The sequence below is a fragment of the Sinohyriopsis cumingii genome, chromosome 1 (genome assembly GCF_028554795.1).
Source record: "Sinohyriopsis cumingii isolate HCF-2022 chromosome 1, ASM2855479v2, whole genome shotgun sequence".
Lineage (NCBI taxonomy): Eukaryota > Metazoa > Mollusca > Bivalvia > Unionida > Unionidae > Sinohyriopsis > Sinohyriopsis cumingii.
In genome coordinates this window covers 50,747,145-50,771,586 of record NC_142961.1, presented here as the reverse complement: position 1 = coordinate 50,771,586, position 24,442 = coordinate 50,747,145, and the positions used below count along the sequence as shown (strand labels likewise).

The 24,442-nt window shown below is 35.4% G+C and overlaps 1 protein-coding gene across 1 annotated transcript in view; it reads left to right on the top strand.

Moving 5' to 3' along the window:
* Positions 1–24,058, top strand: part of LOC149806854 (uncharacterized) — a 45,710-nt gene extending 21,652 nt beyond the window's left edge. The window contains exons 2-3 of the mRNA XM_089958672.1: positions 11,653–11,823; positions 19,813–24,058. Coding sequence (XP_089814798.1) covers positions 11,653–11,823; positions 19,813–20,447 — 806 coding nt within the window. The 3' untranslated portion in view covers positions 20,448–24,058. The remainder of the gene's footprint in view (positions 1–11,652; positions 11,824–19,812) is intronic.
* Positions 24,059–24,442: the final 384 nt, after the last annotated feature.

Sequence of the window (24,442 nt, the reverse complement as noted above, 5' to 3'; positions counted from 1 at the left end):
CACATACATTCAAATATCCATGCTGTGATATATGCATACATCCATAGTAACTAATCTTACATACTTCACCCATTTTCCAAATTCACAATTCAAGTATGTGTAAGTCCTAACATAACGCATTAATAAATTACTACGAAGTAACCTAATAGCGAACTACAAAATTAATTCTGACCATGAACTAGCAATCCACATAATTCCGCCTCGCATCTAATAATTCTCTGCGTAGGCTCAAGCCCATTACTCAAATACACATGTAAATGAAACACTACAAAAGGTAATTCTACATACTAAACGAAGCTAGTAATTAAGTATACATACTACAAACAATTACAATTATGATGCCGTAAAATTCTGCACAAGTCGAGCAAATAACTTACTGACCTTTCGAAGCGTTTACTTTCCTTAGAATCTATCTCTATGTTTTGCCGCCAAATTATGAATGAATTCGCATCTTCCCAGGCGAAACTAACTTTTCATTTCCTAGTTCTGAAAGTTATAATTCGGATTGGAATTGTAATCACACCCTCTATCTCAGTTCCGAGTGGATAGAGCTGTGAACCGACCCAGTCAAACTTAGCGGACAATGTCCCTCTCGCTGAACCGCTCCGGTGGCTTAGTGGTTAGAGCGTCCGTCTCGGATGCGGAAGTTCGTGGGTTCGACCCCCGACCGAGTCACCCCAAAGTCTTGCAAGAAATGGTACTAACAACTGCCTCGCTTGGCGCTCAGCATTAAGAAGTTAGTGTTAGGACTGGTTGGCCTGGTGTCAAGATAATGTGACTGGGTGGGACAACATGCTACATGTCTGGGGCATGATGCATCAGTGCTAGACATCACTAAAAACTGTTACACTGTATACATCGTAGCGATATGACTGAAAAATTGTTAAAGCTACGTTCAAAAAACCAAATCACACACACTCACACACCCTCTCAATGTATGGCAACGTGGGTACGGATAAGAACACGCCTAGTTCACTTCGGGGGCTTCCCTCTTATCTAAGCTGTAACACACAGGTGTGATCCGGCAAGCTTTTGTCAAATGATGCGAGCAGTCGCCTTCGCCAACTCAAGTTTCCGGTCTCTGGCAGGTCACTGTAACACTGCGTAAGAGTTCAACACTAGCCTGTGGCAATCTTTTGACATAAAACACATGGCCGCAGTAATATTTTCAAGACAGTAAATTATAGCAAATACATGACTTTATAGCTGGTGCGTAGCAAACGTGACAGGTTACATATACAAGAAGACGACCAGAAATAAACCCGTATCAACCGTGAGTGGTACAAGGCCCGTAAATTACATAAAACTAAGAAGATGGTCCAAACCTTGTCGAGGTAGCTATGTTTAGACTCCATTTACGTGAATGCAAGAGATAAGCCTACTCATGTCCTGACCAGTGCAGTGCTTGATGATGTTGATCCAGTCAGTACTCACATCGGGCGAATCAACACTGTTAGACGTCAGAGGCGGGGCACTTTATCCAAGGAACCTGATTTTCGCCATGACACCGCACAACTTAGACAAGTTGTAAGTCATCCGATCATTCCTGGGTGAGACTTCTGTGTTATGCGTGTACGCACTGTTGTCAAGCAATCATCAACAAAGCAATGGGGATCTGCTACTAGCAGTACTGGATGACGTCGCGAAGGCCATGAGATTTCTGCGTACCAATATCCCGGCAGGCGTAGAAGCGTTGCTAGGACGTATGTGACAGGGCCATTACGACGTGTTCAGTCGCATGCAGCCGGCGGTTGTGATGATTTATTGCCAGTCCGCTTACCGACGTCTGTCCTCTGTCCCTACAAACAACTTATACGAGAGTTGGAGTCTGGTGTTTTCACAGCTGGCTGATCACAAACACCCATCACTGTCGACGCTCGTAGACAATCTACGCTAGGACTCTGTCTTCGTCTCAATGGCACTTCTGCAAGATACAAATGACTAGGTACATAGAAAGTCAAGCGAATGATGAAAAATCTGCAAATTGTGTTCCACGTACATAGTAAGTTCCGGTAATACCTGTGCCAACTTTTGCATCGATCATACTTTGACATGCAATTATTTGTAAACAATGCTATTCGAATTTATAACAAGAACTAATATGGGAATTTCTAGTATGAAAGTTTACAAAATAAAGTGCAATCATAAACTTTCATATTTTACCTTTTATGTCAACAAGAGTAAGAAATGCAAAATTTTACTGGAAATCGATGAAGGAGTATGTCATCTTTAAAAGATGTAATGTTAATATGGCGAACTTTATGGCAATCAATTACCGTTTAGATTAATGGTGACATTTTATACCACAGTGACAAATGTGTGCAAGGTGTTTAAAAAACTATGTTTTGTGAATTGAATATTGAACTTTCATTGTCCGAAATTGGCAAGGCTTTGTAAAAGTTAAAACTTGGTTGGAATGGCTGTTCAGGTATATTTATCAGTGAGTTTCTGTCGTATGAATTCCTTATTGAAATGTTACATAACCAGGTTAATAATGTTTTTGAGCGTGACATTTTTTAGATGCTCTAATTCCTTTGCATAAAAGGATACCTTAAATGACATTAACAACAACTCTAACCAGCGGCATTAGTAGTGTACTCAAATAATAAATGACTGGGCAGAGAATTATCTCCATATTTATTGAAGCGCAGGCAGGATTTAGAAATAAAATATTACTTTATAAAAGGTTCGAATTTTGCATGGGCTTTATTTGCATACCTATAATATACGCAAAGAATAGCTTTGTAATCTTATACATGTAATGTTATAGCTGTAACCAGATCATTTGATCGCGTGATAATTTATAACGTATGACATAAACTTATTCAGTCGAAGTATTTTGGATATTATGGAATCTGTGTATTATACTGTCACGTCTAGTGTTAATGACACTTCTGCAAGATACAACTGACTAGGTACTTAGAAAGTCTAGGGTTAGGTATACTAGTATAATTGGTAATAAATTTTCACATGGTCTTGAAATAAGGCAAGGTGAGTGACTGTCACGCTTTGTATTTGCCATGTTTCAAAATGATTTTAATACACATCATTGTACAGAGGGCATTGATATTAGCATTGATAAAGATTTTCAATTTATATTCCCCTGATGATATTCATATAAATGTTTGAGTTCACGCAAAAAGGTCTTTACAATGGTTTAGAGCTTTTGATATGAATTTTCACAACCTTAAAGTGAACGTTTTTAAGACAAAGACTGTGCTATTTAAAGATGGTATGTTCTCAATAAATATTGTGGTGACACAACACTAGAAATAGTAAGCAAATTTACACACCTTTGTGTTCTACCGTCAGTCAGATCATTTGATGAAGCACATATTTTAATAGATGCCCAGCGGAGTAAAGACACACACATTATATATATATATATATATATATATATATATATATATATATATATATATATATATATATATATATATATATATATATATATATATATATATTGGGAGGGGTCACTTCCTCATAGAATCCGAAAAGGTACTCCACGATTAGATGTGATATAGATCGACACTACTTATGCTTTAACAGAAAAGTAAGCATTCAATAGCCACGAAAAAAAAAACAACAACAAAATCAAAGCCAGAAGCAAGGGAAGTGATACAGAGACGATGCTTATTCCCATCTACCGCCAAGGGAATTAAAAATACACTCGAAACAATAGAACGTTTCCTAAATAAGTTGTTTTTACAGTTAGATGTTTAAAATTATGCCCAGGAACACGTGTCGGACGCAAAATTATGACCCTTGCGTGGCGTTTTCATATTCCAACCGACGCATATGAGGGATTCTGTTACTCTTATCGACCTTATCAGTATCATTAGGGTTTACTATTTTTAACATGTTTTCATTTAGCATTAAGCTTAAAGATACTAATATAAAGTCAACGCATCCTGTATGTCCGTAGGTGCTTTATGTCTAGCATAAGCCATAGTTTAAAAGTCCATAGCTGCTTTATGTCTAGCATAAGCCATAGCTTAAAAGTCCATAGCTGCTTTATGTCTATCATATGTCATACCTTAGAAATCCTTAGCTGCTTTATGTTTAGCATATGCAATAGTGTATAAGTTCGTAGCTGCGTTATGTCTATACCATATGCAATAGCTTAGAAGTCCATAGCTGCTTTATGTCTATCATATGCCATGATTGCATGTAACATGGTGATTCTACCCCAAGATCCTAATATAGCTTAATTATTACGGTACTTAAAATTAGCTATAGTTACTTCAAAGTCACACGTATCGGAAGATAGTCCAGTCAAAATAAACTACTTGTCAGCCATTTTTCAGACCATGCCCCGTATTCACGAAATTCCTCAACCTGAGTGCACACCGAAACTCGGATTTTGATAGTCCAGTAAATCAATAACCCCCAAACTGTGTTCAGACTGATGGACAATGATTGGGGCTGATGTCATTCATCTGACTGCCTACAAATTTGTTATGAACACCACCACGTACGGTTTAGATATTTACCGGTATTTCGTAACGGACGTTTGTATCCACGTATTTCATAAAGGAAACAGGACATGATGTTTTGTTAGTGTTGTGTTACTCCACATGGATTAATAATAAGTTGTCAAGCACGGGATTACACCCATTAATATTCTGTACCTATCGCCAAGAGGACCCTTCACCCGACTTTAGCTCACATATATGTTTTGGACAGGTCTGTCTGCAAAGAATTACTCTATTTTAAGAGTACGTGATATCATACCCACCTATAATACATATATGTATAAACACAGGCGGGGCTGGGGTAGGGGCTTATTTATCTGAGAAGGATTTTTATAGCTTACAATAAATAAACTAATTAAAATTCAACTGATTTCAAAACAACAATACGTTTAGATGCAGATGTCCGTTAAATAGGTATAGTTTATTTTCTACCAATTTAAGAAATGTTGAACCTGTGAGTGAGAATATAAGTTAAGGAATTTCGTGAATAATAAACAAGACCCTGGACGCTTCCGGAGTCAATAGCCTTAATAAAGCTATAATCACAAAACGTTCAGATTTTTTTTAAAAACTTGAGCGCCTTTACTAGCTTGCCAAATTTTATTGCATAGGTGCACCTTAGGTATATCAGATGACGTGTTGGGAAAACCGCACACTTGAGAGAATGTTCACCAGATCGTAGGTTCGTAAATTACGGGTCGCTGCACACCGGTGGGCTGTGGGCTTGCTGCAGATGGTATATTAGCAGTACATACAATAAAAGAAAGTTCGTCTGACGCAGATGAAAAATATACAGCACAGCCGACTCGGTATGATAGCTGCATCTTAAAAGGATAAACAATACCGTATCTACCCTCTTGTTTTATTAAATCTGAGTTTATTTCCATAGCTGTTAGTTCTTATATCTCTCTCACAAACATGGTCGGTTCCATGTAAAATATCCAAACAATTTGTAACATTTTTTGGTAGAACTTCCAACTGCCGCTAGTTCTAATAAGTTTGATAATAAGTCATATTATATCCCATAATTTCCTTGAGACTCCTGCAGTTTTCCCTGTTATATTTCTACCTAAGTCCCTTCACCTGTAAAACCTTCAGAAAATGTTACACAATAGTCCGTAACCATAACGAACCATTAGGGGTTTATAAAAATCGTTTGTCATAACAGGAATTCGTCATAAAAAGTAATATCTTTCTTGTAAATACTCCTCCGAAGTCCACACTGGCTGGGATCATATCAAGGAGTTCGAAACTTTATTTTTCATATTGTTTGTCAACCTTATATGAGAAGATAGGCATATATGCGGGTAGGTATGTAGATAATCAGATATGTATGCACTTTTGTGATCTCATATATCCTTTAGGAGTCCTTTAAGAATAATTAACCCAGTTAATAATGGCAGAGCGGTGGGCATTGCTTTTTTGGTGAATGCGATGCAGTGAATGGGTAATAAGGCGGGAAATACATCGAAATAGTCAATAACAAACTCTGTCAAGGTGGTGACATATTGAAAACGTGTTACAATTTGTAAAGGACAAGCGAAAAATTTGGCACAAGTACGAACATAAAATTCGGTTAGTTGTCAACAACGGTAACGACCGTACTGCCACGAAAGGAAGAGATTTTCGCACTGCGAAAGCGTATTAAAAATATACAGATTCATAACATAAATAAAATATTTATAATTTATATTATAGAAGCAGAAATGATAATATTGACAACAAAGGCAATGAGCAGGTGGCAAAATATGATCAAGTGCTTTACCAATTTTAGTGTTGTCGTAACACAGGGCGTACACGGTCGACATCCATTTTTACTTCCTGTGATGCAACAGGTACCTGTGATAGTATCGTACACTGTTCATTTTAACGCCGCAAAGAAACTTGGGTGCAGACATCTAACACAGTTGAAACTTCATTTATCTGGACAACGTAGATATGTAATTTTTAAAATCTGGTAAGGGCCTTGTTTCTGGAAGATGGAATCATTCGATTTACTCCATACTAATTGCTACAGACGAAGGAGCGCTGTAATCATCTTTTCTGTCTGTTCGTCACTTCTTCTAATCATCAGGGTTATGTACCTATTACACATAACTGGATGTTATTGGTAGCTCAATTGCATATCATACGTAGTGATACCTTTTAAAGGTTTCACCTTTTCAGGACTAAAGCTGAGTTGTTGCCATTCTTCTATAAATTTTAATTCTCTAGTACATAGATCCGTGGAAATATTTCATCCCAAATGCATTTTGGTGCATACCCATTTTTACCGTTAATGAAGTTTGTCCCATCAACTCCAGTTTGGATAGAGTTAAAGCCCTTGACAAATAACTTAATATCTTAAAATGTGCTGTAACCGGCGAAGCTCATACTCTTGCCTTGAAGTATTAATTCCATACTGAAGTATCGTTACATTCCTGTATTCACACGGGGACTTGAAATGTTGATGGCCATTGCCAGTATCTCAAGAACCATTCAACATTTTCTGCCGCAATTTGATATGAATTCACTAACATAGATGTACTCTTATTGGGCTTTGTCTCATCTACTCTTTTATGGACTGAGTTATGGCCCTTGTTGAATAACTCCATGTCTTTTCCTGTGATGCTGCTTGTATTGACGAGATCAAGAAGGAATTGAATCTAAAACATTACATAATATCATTTAGAGGAGTCATGACCCTTGAATGCCTATCATCTCCTAACTCTGGTTTTCCAACAAAAGTTCCTCTGTCTGAGGCATTGTGGAGTAGATTGTAGCGAGGGAAACCCACTGCAGTACATCTATCGCTCTTACTTATTTTTTCTTTATATTTTAAATGATGTGATCAATACCCTCTTAAAACTAATCGTGAAAGATTTTGACACTCATGTTGCCATAAACGTTTAGTCGTAAAGCATAATGGTATTCCAAAAGAATTTAATTTTCAACAAAATCAACGGACCTGAAGGGATAAAACTTGAGAAAATCATACAAGTGAATGCAAAATAGTAGCCTCTGATCCAAGGATAATATAATACTATTAAAATTATGGGCTGAAATTATATTTTTGACCAAGCTGAATGCAAGTACTCTTGATATCAATATTTGCTATAATCCAAATATCTGCATTCGATGTACCGTTTATTCGAACGTTATTCGTATTCCTCGTGGAGCTCGTACAATGCGTATCATATTTTGGTAATTGCTATCTTCTGTTTTATTTGTTCTCATGCTGTTTTGTATATTTACCTCGTTTGTATTCACTGCGGTAAATCGATGTTTGACGTTTGATGAAATGTTTGGAAATCCAAGTGGACACGATAACTGTTAATAACTACAATTTCCGCATAAAAAAGCTCCAAGGACTATTATTTATTACACAAGTCAATGTGACTTTATTACCTGTGATTTTACTCTTAACCGTTCTAATGTCTTCTCTCCAAAATCAGTTGCTACCGATAATATGTCAGATATTATAGAAATATGAAGTAAATAAATCATATAACATCTACGTGTTGACGATGTCTTGTACGATTTTAACTAGTTTTACTGTGCGAAAGAATGGTAAAATAAAGTCTCAAAATTAAATTTAGAGATCTTAAAGTCTATGCCAAACATGAAGAGAATTTACACATGACAGTTATCAGTAACTCCGTTAGAAGTTGGCACCTGCATACGCCATATCCTGTCTCTGCCATAGAAAACCAGTAATTTATGAAATACTATACACCTATATAGTAAACAACAAATTTGTTTCAGATGCACACGATTCACAGCGTGTGTCTTTTATTAGTTTCTTTATCCATTATCCACTGTTTCTTAAAAAAATATTTGATTAATGTGATCTTACTACTGATTTGATGGAAGTGTTAACCGTGAATTACTTATAGATTCGTGTAATTTATGAATGGTCAAGGCTTAATCCAACGAAAGCAACATTCGATAATGCATTTATTTTAAATAATACTTTTATGCTACCGTAACATACATTGTTTTTGGACGCGACCTGTTACGGTCTTAGTGGAGTAGTCTTCATCGCCATAAATCCAGCATGTTATCAACCTTGAAAGGATACAAAAAGTGAAAAAGGAGTTCTTTACTGTAGACTGAAAAGGTATAACATAATCACATTTAACATTTCCAACAGACTGAACGTCAACTCAACTATTGCATATCTTAACCGGTTGCACTGGAAAGAAAAATAAAAGAACAAATTTCATTATCACGTAATAAAGTTTACCTCCACTTTATAAATGCAATTAATGCTATGAAGAAAATCCACCCATTAAGGATCTTAGTTGCTTATGTATTAACACGGTACTCAATAGACCAGGGTAACAAAAGTCAGGAAATGCGATAGGACTCTCATTTTGAATTATTATATTCATTTACATACTTTACTAAATATTTACCATTTACCAAAAGAGCGAGAAGTATTGTAGCAGTCTTATCCTGCCATTAATATAGATCACAAGTACGAAATATTCAGTATTTGGAAAAATGTTCACAGCAGGAGATTTTATCTAATAATTTACTTTGCATTTTGATAAAATTAACACTATTATTCTTGAATTCGTCTAAGTCTCGGAACATTGTGAAATGAGTCTCTTTTGTTCTCATGTGTGGAGGCATAATTACATTTTTTATATATATTACCTTTTTGGTAGTCCCTCTTATGCATTGGTTTATATCGTGTATGTAAGTTTAAAGTAGACATCTATTTCGAAAATCATTGTCATTTGTCAGAGATATGTGCATTTTCAGGTGAGTTTTACATTATTTGCTTTTTTCTCTCCTGACAAAGTTGACATTTTCTATTACACATATGCAAGAAGAAGACATTTAAAACTAGTTATTACATTTTAAAAGATATAATTCGTTTAGTATTTTTATGTATATTAAATTTGCATTGTATGTTTTGTTTAAAAAAAATTCATTATATTCATTGGTTATTTATATTTTGTTCTTGACCTTCTCCAAAATCAAATACCCAGTGTTCCTGACTAATGACAGTGATCTTTTTTATTTTGTAAACAAATTACACATAGCTAATATTTTCTTTATGAGTGTATGTTAAGCATTCGGATCATTATCTTAGTCTGATTCAAGGAAGTTATTTTTACAATATTCTTTATTATAAACAAATTGTTTTAGAATGAAGTTTCCATTAAGTAATATTTTTTGTTAGAAAATGCCAGTTGTGACCAAGGTCAAGTAGAGGACTCTGCAATCTTGTTTATATAGAAATTATTCGTTCGTGCTATAAGATCTTGAAGCGGAATCAGTCTTATTATTGTGTTCAGTACTTCTTTTGGGCATGAATTATTTATTCAAATTATTTTTCACTGGATATACAAAGTGCTCGTCTTTAATATTCTTGGACAGAGACGTTACTCTGATATTATGGTGAATTCAGAGAAGAACTTCTTGGAATATATTATTGGGATTCATCAAAAGACTATTGGCACATCATTACACTTTAGGCCGTGAGTACATTAGTTCATTCCAGACTTCAGGCCACTACAGGCACGTTCACACCTTCAGCATTGGATTTTATTTGAAATATCACAAAAGTTTATTCCACTTTGTTAGAAATTGTAGTACGTTTCGGGATTTAATTCGTATTACTGTAATTTCTTTTTAAATTTTTCACTTTCTATTCTAGGGATATAAATTATTTGTTGAATTTTACAAAACTTTGTTGGTTTTCGCTCTTTTCTATTACTTTCTTTAAGACCATTGAGTCTTAATAGTATATATTCATTTAATTTTTAAAGTTTATGACATTTTTGGCTCCCTATCATCTTATGAGTTTCTCGTGCGTTGAGCAATATAAGATTTTACAATGTTGCCCATCAGGCAAATATTATAGGATTAAATGCAGGACAATGAATACAGAATATCATTTTCGGATTTGGAAATATTGACGCCAAGGTTTAAAGTTAAAAACATTGTTTTCACTTAATAGACGGATTTAATTTAAAAAATGTCTTCCGTCTATTAATTTCTCTTTTAATTACGTCAGTGTTTCAAACATATTTTTTGAAAGTTGATTTCCAAGGAAAAGATATCGTGGATTTTGATAGATTTCAAGTTACTTTTTATACCTGCATGATATAAAATATTTGTAAAGAGATATAGACTTTGAAAAGTTTCTTTTCCGCGCAGCTTTCGATAAAAATAAATTTGTCTCAAATCTCTGATTGGAAATTGTTTTAATTTACAAGACTTTCGGGTCATCGATAAACTTTTCTTTCCGTTCTACGGACGATGTTATTAATTTTGAAAGGCACCAAGAATTCTGACAAAGTTTACAATCTTGTAAATTTTACATAGGAAGACATAAAGCATTTTGATAGAAATTTCTCATATATCTATATTATTCAAATTATTACTTTCTGGAAATGCAAAGTGCTCATCTCTAATATTCTTGGACAGAGACATTAATTTGAAATTATGGTGAATTCATACATAAACCATCTCTTTCACCTCATGCATCCAAAATTATTAAGAAATTTGACAGCTTTTCCCTTTGAGAAACTTTTTTCTCTTCTTATTAACAAGACGCAGAGCATTTTGAGAGATATGAACAGTCCGGGAATTATTTTGTTTTCGGTTACAAGGGAATTCCGGTCTAATGAACTGCTGATCTTGAGAGGTTTCGAATTTGGAAACACATTTTTACTGAGATTGGATACTAGAATAGAGATTTCTACTTTGCTTAATACTGGTTTTTTTAAAAATTTTTAAAGCGTTCACTTTGATTACGTTACGTTCATTTACGATTTTTTTTAAAAATAAGCCATCGGGAATTTTGTTTAGGCGTACCACTGAATAAAAATGTGGTGGAGATGAAGTACTATTTAGTTTTACATATTTATCCTTTGACAAACGTGGTCTCATTTTTTAAACGCTATGCATTATGGGAGAAATTTTCACTTTGAAAACGTTTATTATTATCTTGTACAAAACTAATTGTGGTTGAAAGTTAGATCTACATTGTAAATATTTGTACAAGACGTTCCAGGCATTTTGAAAACAGGAATATTGAATTAGTAAAATTAGATTGGAATGAATCCAGATTTTGCCAAAAATTCTTCTGTAAATACGTAGCTAATAAACTCTAGATGCAGGTCAGAATTGAGATTTAGCGAAATGAATTATTTAATCTTTTTGATTTACCATTTTTCAGATAATACTTCCCAAATACCAGGGACTTCATTTCACCTCACAGGGTTGATAACTCATGAAAACATAAACCGTGTGGAAATTGTGTTTGAAAAACCCGGCTGTGAGAATCTTCCAAGCCACTTAGAAATAGTGATCGAAGGCAATCCAGGTTTTGGACAGGAAGAAGCTCCATGTAAGTTGAAAATTATACTCCCAGTCGCACAATACGTCTACAGATGATGTATGTCCACTACCATCCTCTTGTTCCCTGTTTCAGAAATTTTCCTGACGACTGCTAAATACATATGTAATCAGTCTAGAAACGTGCCAGAGTCATATCATATTTACTAGCATGTAACGCGAAGCAAATGACAAACTGCATAGACATATATGTGCCGCCGCATAGTGGGATCCAACCAATATCTACGTTGTTCGTTCTACTTGGGAGTTAAAGGGGAAAGCAAAGAATTGGAACTCTGTTGCATTATGTGTCTACGTGGACTCAATTATCTATCTGTATCCGAGAAATGTTATATCAATCTTACAAATAACATTTCGAACACAAATAAGCAAATAATGATAACGAGATAAAGAAACCTCGGTTCAGGTCTACGCCATTAACAGTTGCGTGCACGTTATAAACAGATAAAAGCGATATTTCAAAAAATATCTTTTGCTAAAACTTCTGAACTGTTTACATATTCTGCTCCTTCGTTAAACCGTGAAAGGATTTGTATTCGCCTTTCTAGCAAATAAGGACAAACATTAATTACAAGTTGCAGCACAATATAGTATTGTGTGCTGCAACTTGTAAATAATGTTTGTCCTTTATTGCTAGAAAAGCGAACACCAAACACATATATGGCTTTTCCAACGTAATTGTCGATGTGGCTATCCACCTCATGATTCTGCATCTAGCACTATTTCTTATTCAGATACGTTACCCAATCATAATACGTTATGAGTCCTCACTGCCTCGCAAATCAAACCCTCGCAAGCTAGACAAAGACGTTACCCAATCATAATACGTTAGGTTTACCTCACTACCTCGAAAATCAAAGACTCGCAAGCTGAAGATATTCACCACGTCTTCAGACTTGTTGTGGCAACAGAAGTGAAGGCCAAGAGTGGACACGCTTCTCATCCCCATGTTGCAAAAAGTAACGGAATCTTATTGCTGACCAATCTTAGTTGCTTTCGTTAAGTCGGAAACTGTATGGCCCAAAGAACTACTGAACTCAGCGTCAGATCTTCCTGGGTATATGATGCATTTATCCCCACATGCAAAATCTTCAGGTTCATGGTATTGAGGTGGGTTTTTTTTTAGTTCCACAAATATCTTCAATTTAGCTTTCTTCTGTAAGAAAATTATTTTTATATGCAGTAATTATTTGGTGAGATTTGTATCTTATTGGGCTTTAATTGTTTTTAAACTTTGCTGGATAAAAATTATTTAGAACTTTGTTTAGCATGCTCGTTTCCCCCTGTGGCTCGCACGTACATATATATCATGGCGGCTGTTAATTAAATTGAAATGAAAGCTCAAAACATCTCCTCTTCTATCAATGGTAGCACTGGTGTGGACGATACTCTATTATCCATATATATCTGTGAAAATGTTTCTGATCCTGCAAAATGTTTTGCCAGGTTACATTTAACCTTTGCGACCAATATTGATGATTAGAGCGTCCGCCTGGGATGCAGAAGGTCATGGGTTCGATCCCCGGCCGAGTCATACCAAAGACTTACAAAAAATGGTACTTACAGCTGCCTCGCTTGGCGTTTAGCATTAAGAGGTTAGTGTTAGGACTGGTCGGCCTGATATCATGATAATTTGACTGGGTGGGACATCATGCTAAATGTCTGCGGCATTATGCCCCAGTGCTAGCCATCACTATAAACTGTCACACTGCATACATCGTCGAGAGATGACTGAAAAATAGCTAAAGCTACGTTAAAAATCCAAATCACACACACACACACACACACACACACACACACACACATCAAGTACAATTGCAAATAGAACAAAGACTTGTTGCAATATTTGAAAACCCGATACATTGTTGTGAAGCATTATGAAGCCTGATTGTGAAGCATTACTCGATTATTTTTATGACGGCCTGATTGTGAATCATGTACTCAGTTACTTAAATGAAGGCCTAATTTGGGAAGCATGAACTCAGTTATTTTTCATATTAGTGAGAACACTGAACATAAATATATATCTGGATGGGTAGTGCTTGATATGGATTGATAGTGATTTTGAAAAAAGCTTTTGGCACTGTTGGATTAAATTTTATTTTGAAAATTCGCATTTTAGGGGATTTGTCTCCTCCATTATACATTGCTTTAATTGCTTTTATGTGTAGAATTATATCAAGTTAAATTGTAAAAAAAATTCCCCTGTCAGCTTTCTTTCCTAATGAATTTGGCTTTAGTCAAGATCTGTCTCATAGTACAAAGTTATGATAATTTATGTTATGTGTCTAAGAGTTTCACTAAGAAAATCATCCATCCATTAACAGAGATAAAATTTATAATTTTGAAAAATATTTAATCAATATGCAGATGATTCAACACTGATTGATAATTAATATATTCTCTGAAAAACGTGATTTGCTTTTCGTTTGGGGTTTAATTGAATTTTAAAAGCATACACGGAGGAGAAAAGATTTGGTTTCTATGTAAGTATGGATTGCGTTTTCTTCGTGGAAATGGATTTATTTTTAGTTCCTTTAGAAAATGTGCAGTTTAGTCTGGGAAGAAATACAAGAAGATTTCACTGCAGCCACATAATTCATTCTTTCAAAACACTTACTAACTAATAATTACATGCATAAATGAAACTCATTTTTCCAACAATAGCGTAAAAAGGGAATATTTTTCAAAATTTCATTATTAATTTAAATTGTGAGTTTTTCGATACAAAAGACCAATTACAAAATTTTAATATTAATACCAGCTTTTGTCAGGTAAATGGTTTAAACAGCGCTATACAGCGGAAAGATGCTAGATGAAACTCCGAACAACATGACGAAATCAACAATATATAAGTTTATCTGATGAAAGAGACAGTCACAAAACTTTCTACAAGGTCCTTGTTGCTGGCTTGTTGATTTTAACTGCACATTTAACACTCGGTTATATCATGCATATGAACTGGGAATCGTGTACCTTCACAAAGACAAGGTCCTTCCCCCTGTTTTTATTAACAAAGTTCAATCAAATCCAGCAAATTCCCATGAGACAAATGTCATAGCCAGTTGAATAAAACTTTCCAAGAAGATTGGCACACAATAAATAAATAAATAAATAAATAAATAAATCTTATATCGTTCATTTTCACTGATGATACAATTCTTCAAACATTAAAATTAAAATTGTGACAATTCTCTTTATTAATATTTCACTGACGAAATGTAAATTTTCTGCGGCAGAACTTTGTACATTTGACAATGTGAGGTTTGCACGTATTGGGGTGGGGTTCTTCCAATATAATTTAATTAAATTATGATGAAAGTTCCACCCTGGCTCATTAGGTTAGAAAGTTAAATTAGTGATGATGTAGGTTTACAGCTCTGAGCCCCCAGTCAGCAATGCCGACGGTTAAATTATAGAGAACACGAAGATGAAATTCAATCAATGACAATTTAATAAATTTGATAATTTAAAAACGATAACTTCCAGTCACTCGTCTTTCCCTCGACCAAGTGACAGCCTAATTCATCCCGTGATTTACAGTGTGAGTTCGATTTTCCCCCTGTCCTTGCATCTACTCATCTATTTCTTTCCCGCTGATTCCTTCCTTCTTTCCGTTCCTCTAACTCCTCCTTTGTCTCCGTTTCCCTCTCTACTATCTCCTCCTCCAATTTCGCTCCCAGACTTCAACTTCACCTTTCTTCTCTCCTTTCTTCTCCTTTCCTCCGTCTCTCTATCTGAGACTACGGGACCAAACTGTAACTGGTCTGTCCCTCAAAGCTTCCTGTGAAAAATCACAAGGCGTTAACATATGTTTTATCGAATCTCACCTCACACTATATCGACAATTAATCATCAGATAAGCTATCACTGTTTCGGTCACGCATGCATACACATCGAAATTCCCACACACTTCTTGCAGGGTAAACAATGGCGTAATAACACGGTATCAGCGAATTGTTATACAGACATCAATACATTGCGTCACGTCAGTATATACACATATATATTTAATCTCATCGTACTACAATTTGACAACAATCAGATGCATGTCTGTACATTACACAAATATTCAACAATGGCAAAATCTATAATCATATGAACACATGTGTTAGTCTACTATAAAATACCCACATAGAGAATTACAATATTAACTCTTACGACGGCTAGCAACTATATAATTCTTTACAAATATCAACTCATTTCTTCAAAATATGCAAACATATTAACAAAACAAAGTAATTCTTCGTACTACAATTCTAGTAATAATAAAGTATACTAATAATAAAGTATACATACGACCTACAATTAAAATGCAGTCGCATTCCACAAAGACCGAACAAATATCAAACTGACCTTATTTGAAGCTCTCTGTACTTAGAATTTCCCGCTCTAAGATTTTCCCGCCAATAACGAATGGCTATTCGGAGTTACGCTAACCTCCACTCTGTGTAATTTCTATCAGCGAACTAACTCTTGCCGGAAGACGCGGAGGTATCATTCAACCCAAATCAAGGTCTCTCCCCTATCTCGATTCTGATTGGGTGGCGCTGTGACTCTGTCCAATCGTCTTAGCGGCCAGTTCAACCTGTCTGTCTGTTTGCAGGGAAAAGAAGTTAAGACACTCCCACTTCTTCAGGCAACTTCTTTTGATCTTGGACAACATTTCCACACCTAGGTGATAATTGGCTATCTGTGGCCTCGCAACTCCTATGTCCGGCTCTCCTCTTCTAACTACGGCAATCTTACGTAACGGATTAGTGCAAGCCTTCGGCAATGTTTAACATCAAACAATGGCCTGTCAGAATTACCTTGATTATACGTGTTTCAACTGGGGCTACCTGGGTCGGGGTAAACATGACAGACAATAAGGGCATGAAAAACTACACATCATTCCGTTTTGAATGTGCATATATTAGAAACGTAAAGCTAGAATTATCTCAGTATTTAAATATAAATATTCTGGTGCTTTTAGATTTGGGCTTAAATTGAACATACTCTGAAAATGTTGACTATTCTGTCGTCGTTATAAGATAAGGTAAATTGAGTCATGCAACTGTACTGCTATAAACATTATTGGAGAGATCACTTTATATATTGATTTAATTTTCACCTCTCACAATACTCCATAAAAAACATTTTAAATATAAATGAAGTGGGAAAATATGAACGATTGTCGAATCTTCTCTATGCTGCAGACATTTTGCTAAAGTCTACTATACATTATGTTGATACAACAATGCCAATAAATATATTCTTCCAATGGCCCTCGTAGGAGTAGACTTTAGCTCCCAGCACAGTCAAGCGCGATTTTTCTAAGACTTCAGACACGTTCTGATATCATTGACGGAATGATAAGGACGAACAAACCCGTCTCTGATCTTCGCACCAACTTTTATTGTCTCAACCGAAGGTCCTGTGTCCAAAATAAAATCATGTTAGGGTGCTAAAATGGTTTAATATAATCCTCCGTTACCACTGTTTGGAGTGATTAGATAAGATTCTCTTCTAACCTATGTATGGAACTTTCCATGACACCTCTCGTACAAAACTTGATTCAAAGTCGTACTAGTTATAGCAGGCAAATTATGAGGTACACGTCTTGTCTGTCGACCTCAAGTATCTGCAGGTGCTATACGATCGTTGCGCTCATGGGGAATTAGTCATTTGTCTTGAAACCGCTTTCTCTAATGGTACCTAAGGTAAATGGAATCGATCAGAATAGTGAGGTCTTCTTTATTCTTACCACTCAATAACTCAAGATGAGGTGTATTTCTTATGCATATCGGCTCAGGATGTTACGACAGTAAAAATTAGAATAGTAACGGTACCTTAGCTATCACCCTAGCAATGAGATGAGTGTCAGAGATGACATTGTCAAATATGTATGTATGTATGTATGTATGTAGGTAGGTAGGTAGGTAGGTAGGTATGGTTTAACGGTTCTTAAAATTGGTTGTATGGTAACATTAAGAATAAAGTTCGTAAAATATCTCCAGCGTTTAAGTCAGAGACTTCTTGTCTTAAAGGGACCAGCTCGACCTGGTTTGACCTAACGGAAACACATGCATAATATGCCGTCCTCCCAAGATGTTCATCCGAGTCCTAATGACAGAGGTTACGTGTACTCCCGCTGGGTGTGCGAGAAAGAACTTTTTTCTCTCGAAACCGCGCCCATGCACACGGCAATGTGCTAATCCTGGCCCGTATGACACGATACCTAAAGCTGCTCCTCATGCGTTAGTACACCAGATACAATAATACCTCTAGAATAATGGATTTAACTCCTTTTGCCTCATGCCAACCCATAACTTATTACACGGATGACACATTTTAAGAAGAACCCAAATTTGTAAGTAACATATTTCTTTTTATACTTACCCGACCAGAGACACTCTACCGAGTAATCCTTGGAAAAGCGAGCACGTCCGCACCATTTGCAACTGACGGGAGTTGATACCAATCCCCTCTATGCAAGGGGAGATCACACTAGTCTGAATTTTGCCTGGGAACGCAGACCCTATTTTATGACTTTTGTTGCCAACAAAATTCCAGATGAGGAGTGAACATCTTTTCTAGCTAGGAAAGGCTTAACCATCAGCGTAATGGATGTACTCATAATGTATTATGCTTAACTATCAGGGTAATGGATGTACTCATAATGTATTATGATAGGGCAACTGTTGCCGAAGAAACATATTTCACTTCGAAAATTGATTTCTATACCACTTGTTGTGTGCGCTTTAGTTAAGGCTTGATAAGAAAATATAACTTGCATTATACTTTTGAAAACATGTAAAAAGCGCATGCTGTTTGATCGTTCGATCGATTAGGAAAGAATTATTAAGTAAAATTATTAAGATTGAAATTTTCTCTAAATTGTATTAAAAGTAATTTTTCATTAAATTATATTGAAAGTAATTTTCCGCTAAAATATGTTGAGATTAATTTTATTTATTTCTGTACTACAACTGTATACTATCTTAATAAAGATTGTGCTTTACGAGAAATTGCAACACCCGTGGTACTATAAAATACATTTTTCATGTATCCAAAGTCAGCAATTTTTAGACTCGGTTGTAAGTTAAGCTGAACAGACTAATTCCTTTTGGATGAGTATGCTGAAGATTCACGCTTTTCTTAAAATGAATAAGCCGATGCGTAAGAAAGACGGGAGCCTCGTTCTGACTCGAAATGAGTGAACACGATGTACCTAGAGGAATGTCCATTTTTGGCCATGAGTATACGTCCAAAATTGCATATAAATTGAGAACAAGCTTGCGCAAAATCAGTTAATTCATCGAGAATCAGAAGGCTCTGTCTTTCCTTACAGTGAACTCCGTTACCTCTCGCATCGCCATTTTCCCCAAGATGTAGAGGTATCTACACCGTTATGAGCGACACCTTTTCTTAAGAGAGCCTGAACTCTTTTCTCTCTCTCTCTCTCTCTCTCTCTCTCTCTCTCTCTCTCTCTCTCCATGGGCAAAGACATTTCTTAAGTATTTCCTTCTCATAGCAAGAAGTGAGAAGAAGGTTATGATCAAAATCTATTCATAACAGATCCATATCAGTCAGTAATGGAATGAAGAGATCATGGCATGAAGGAGCATGCTTTCCCTAAACATTGTCAGTAATGTGCGCTCACATGAATTCTCGTATAAGACTAGCGACGTCATTGTTTCCAATAAAAGATGAAGCTGAACTGTTGAAAATATGCTTTCATTTATATGACTCGTGAAAATGAAATAGCGGATTTGTCCCACTAACAGAGAAATAACTCTTGATAAAATATGTACAAGAATAATTGGCAAAAACTATATTTTTACCACTGACAGGGAAATAAAGATAAATTACTGGATGCTTCTTTTCTTTCTATAAAATCATGTAAAGAATTTAATTTCAAAATTACGGGCACGAGAGGGACAGAACAATACTGAATCTGATTTATTTATTTATTTATTTATTTATTTATTTATTACAGATCAGGAGCGGTTACTGGTATCAGAGTATCTAAGTTTCCACAAGGCTGACATGTCTGCTTTTGTTTCAAGTCTGATAAAAGATAACATAACTTTGGTGATGAGGCAAGTCGGCGATATCAACAAAGATTGTTTTCAGAACCCTCTTCTTGTTACCTACAAGAATTTCGACATGATACAAAATAGACAGCAACGAAGCACGAACTCCGGTGCAGACACTGCTAATTCAGCCGAAAATATTCAAAAAGAGAGCGTGTTATTCCGTGAAATTATGACGTTTGGATTATATATTGAACAAGAACCAAATCCAAGCGCGTGCAGAAGAATTAATTGGTCCATTGACATGCGCATATTCACCTTTCCGTGGTATGTGGGGCCGACTTATATTGAAGCACACTATTGCTCAGGTGATTGCTCCTATCCTCTGGCTGATGCTTCCTTGAATGCTACAAACTACAGCTTCATAAAGACGCTGTACCACGAATTTACAAATTATGAATCGGCCTCCATGTTGCCCAGAGCCGCTTGCGTACCGATTAGTTACCTTCCTCAATCAGTTGTGTATATCGATGCAGACAATGCCTATATAGCAACAACACTTCCGAACATGAGAGTGAAAGATTGTGGTTGCAGATAATATTTTGCCAATACTTCGGTAATGCCTATACAAACTCATGAGCTGGCCTGGAATTATGAACCTAAGACTTTAAATGTTTGCATTGATTTTGAACCTTAAACCATTCAAGCAGGAATTTCACAAGCAAATAAATATGTGATTGGTTAGCGAATTATCTCCGTCTTCATTCAAGCTTATAGGTTTATAATCTCGTACGGTCTAGCGAAATGGAGTCTTTCATCGGTGGAGGAGTTTTAATTCCCTTGTTAGAGCCTCAGCGCTTGAAAGGATAGAGGCCTCTTAACGATTAGAACACTAGAAGACATAAGTTAACTAAGATCATAATCCGTGTGATACAGAACATCATAATCCGTGTGATACATAACATCATAACCCGTGTGATATAATTGTTTCGGTCCACCAGTCTATAAAGTGTTTTGAGTAACACACTTGCATTAGTGCTCCAGTTGAAGCATTCTAAGGAAACGTGTTCTCTTGGTGAATACTCTCTCCCATAGATAATCAAAGAACAAATTGGCATATTAGAACATTGTGTGGATTTTTTGGGGGAGGGTCGTAGTCGTTTTTATTATCTTTTCTTTGGCAAGTCTTCATTGCGGAAACTATATATAACCTTGACCAGCACAACAAAAGTAAGGGCGAGCTGTAATTTCTAAGATCACTGTCAATCTAATTGGTCTGTTGAAAATTCGTTATTGAAAATATTTATTTAATATATTCTGAATCTGCTTAATCGATGAAAACATTCTTAAGATTTCTACTTGACTCGATAATAAATTTAATAAATAAATCAATCAACCATTTCAAAGAACCAACAAGCCTATCAATCAGCAGATCAGCAAATTACATCTCAATATTTCAGTCAATCCAATTATTAATCAATCTTCTGAAGCATCCTCGAAAGGCTAGTTCAGCTAAAAACTACAACCTTAATTGTAGTATGCCTTTAAAGGTCTGTGCTACACATGTTGTCGTAGTGGAGTATGTCTTTATTGGTCTGTGCTACACATGTTGTCGTGGTGGAATATGCCTTTATTGGTCTATGCTACACATGTTGTCGTGGTGGAGTATGCCTTTATTTGTCTGTGCTACATATGTTGTCGTGATGGAGAGGATACTGGCAGTCGTGGTGATTTAATTGCTCGGGAATTTCCTTTTTTTTTTGTTGTTGTTGTCATTTTGCCATTCCACAAATAGTTTCCATCTGGCACGAATTGGTGTACATTTCTCATCGGTAGATTATTTAAAATTGCTCAGTATAAAATGTAAATTGTACGGCAAATGTCAACCATTTTATTCCGTCGTCAGGGAATTTATATTGTGAATACCAATCAAATTTTAACGCTGTAACGTGCCATTTCCAGATTTTCTATACTTTATTTTACGCAGGGGACCTCATTGTGCATCTAGTATAAAATAATCAGTGAAATATAAATATGAATAATAAAAATAATAATAATTAAATCTTGAACATTAAAACTATGTAAAAATGGTAAATAGAATGAAAAAGAAGAAATAGAACACTAGCCAAAAAATTTAATCAAACAGTAGTTCGTACTGAAATGAGATTGATGTTTGTAGTAAGTACATCAAATTGAAAAGTCTAAGGCTTGGATCAATTAAATAGTTATTGTCCGTGGTCGTTATGTAATTTGACCATTCGGATTTGATTTAGCAGATTAGCTCTTTTCAGTGTTGGCCTGGCTAGAAGTGAGACTTCGTACAAGATTATATATATTCATAATAGATCCATATCAGTCAGTAATTGAACGAAAAGATCATGTCATGAAGGAGCATGCTTTCCCTGTAAACATTGCCAGTAATGTATGTATGTATATATATATATATATATATATATATATATATATATATATATATATATATATATATATATATATATAGAGAGAGAGAGAGAGAGAGAGAGAGAGAGAGAGAGAGAGAGAGTAGATCATTTAAACATGTCAATGGAAGAGTTTCTATTTTCACCTGCATGAAAAGGAGTACGCCAGAATGAAAAACTATCACCGTTATTTTCTGTCTATTGAAATGACCTTGAAAAAATATTTAGAATGGAAATATTGCAACTGCATCAACCTAAAAATTACAGATGGTGAAATCACTCAATATTTAAATTTAGTTTGCTTCTTTATGCAGCTGATGCAACTTTGCTCGCAGAAAACCCCAAGATCTCCGATATTTGATCAATAATGTTATTAATTACTGCGCTGATCGGACAATTTAGAGTGAATATGAACAAAAAAGTTGGTACAAAATTCTGTAAAGATTATAAAAATAAGTTTTGCCTTTGCACATAAAGACCAGACAATTTGTTGCAGATATAAAAAAAAAACAAGATCAGAGAACAGAAAAGCATTATTCTTGTTAGAAAAGGCGCGTGTGTAATTTTGATTGACCTATTGGTTACTAGCTAAAACTTTTCTGGGATCTGAAAATTGCAAAATGATTGAGAGAATTCTTACAGATTTTCTCAGGTGGGTTTTATATTGTAAAAGTGTACCCCGTTATACGGATTTATAGGGAAACTGCGAGACAAGCACCTACAACTGATGTGCATTTGAACGCTATAAAATATTGGTGCAGACTAAATGATGGGAAAGAGGACACACAAGCAAAGGTAATATATACTGAACACTGCCAACGCACATCATAAAATGTATCGATGGCTTAAAATCTCTTTTCCAAGAATGTGTACACGGATGCATTTTGATATCCGCAATCTTTTTCATCAACATTATGAAGAGCAGACAAATGGACATGCATCTTCAGACATGAAACGCAAACAAAAATGTATATAGGAAGGGAAACACATGTGGACTGTTCAAGACTATTGTGAGCTTGAAGATTTAATTTCTTTACCCCAAAACGTTTGAATTATTTACTTTAAATTTGGAATCTGCAAGCACCATTTACCAAAACCAATTGAAACTGGCAGATGGTCAAATATTCGAATGAATGAAAGATTGTATACATTATGAAGCAAATATGATTTAGGTGACAAATATCATTATATATTTCATTGTCCTTATTTCAAAACTGAAAGAGAACTCTACCTGGAAAAGAAATATCATAGAATGACACATATAATGCTTTTTAACGATTTTGCTTACTTAAGAACGTGTAGAGCTCCTAACGTTGTGGAAATATATTAGATCTATTATGTCCTAATTGACATTGGGATTAGTTTTTTTTTGTAAGATAAAGTTCACTTGTGTGATTAATATTTAACGTAATGAACATTTTTATGTTATACGAAATCTCTGTAACCACCACATATCATATCCTTCATAAACTTATATATTGTGTTATATAACAGTTACAACTAAAACAGAAGTGCCCTGATTATTATAAGAACAATAGAACAAACTGGTATGATGTTCAAAGCTGTCAATATTAGCTGAGTAGGGTTACAACAATGATTTAACTCTGTTGTCCAGAACACCATATTTACTTCATTACGATTCTAGCTACGTCATTTGTCGGCCATTAAAAAGGCGATATCAGTGTTTCATACGTTTATTTAGTTTTTATTTACTTTGTGTTGCAGATTTATTACATTCGTGACCTGAGATGAATAAATATCATTAATTGTCTATGGTCTATTTATTGATTGCTTTATCTAACGTGCGAGCCATGTACTCCTAGATAGAGTTCTGGTCAGGTGCTTGTTTGTTTGTTGGGGGGTGGGGTATGAAGGTCAGCAAGACGAGGAGACAGATAATTGAATTAATAACGAAACTGCAAGTTGAGGGTCAATACAATTCAGAATTAGGGAAGTAGAGCTAACATACTCCACGATTTTTGCTGCATACTACTTTCAATGACTTCCAATGATGACTGCATATAGATTTTAATAGGTGTATCTACAAAGGCATGGTAAAGGTACTGCTAAAATGGTATCGATTCTCCATGCACACTTCATCAAACATTATTTAACGTTAATTTACAGACTTAATAAACCCAAAGAGCTTGAAGTT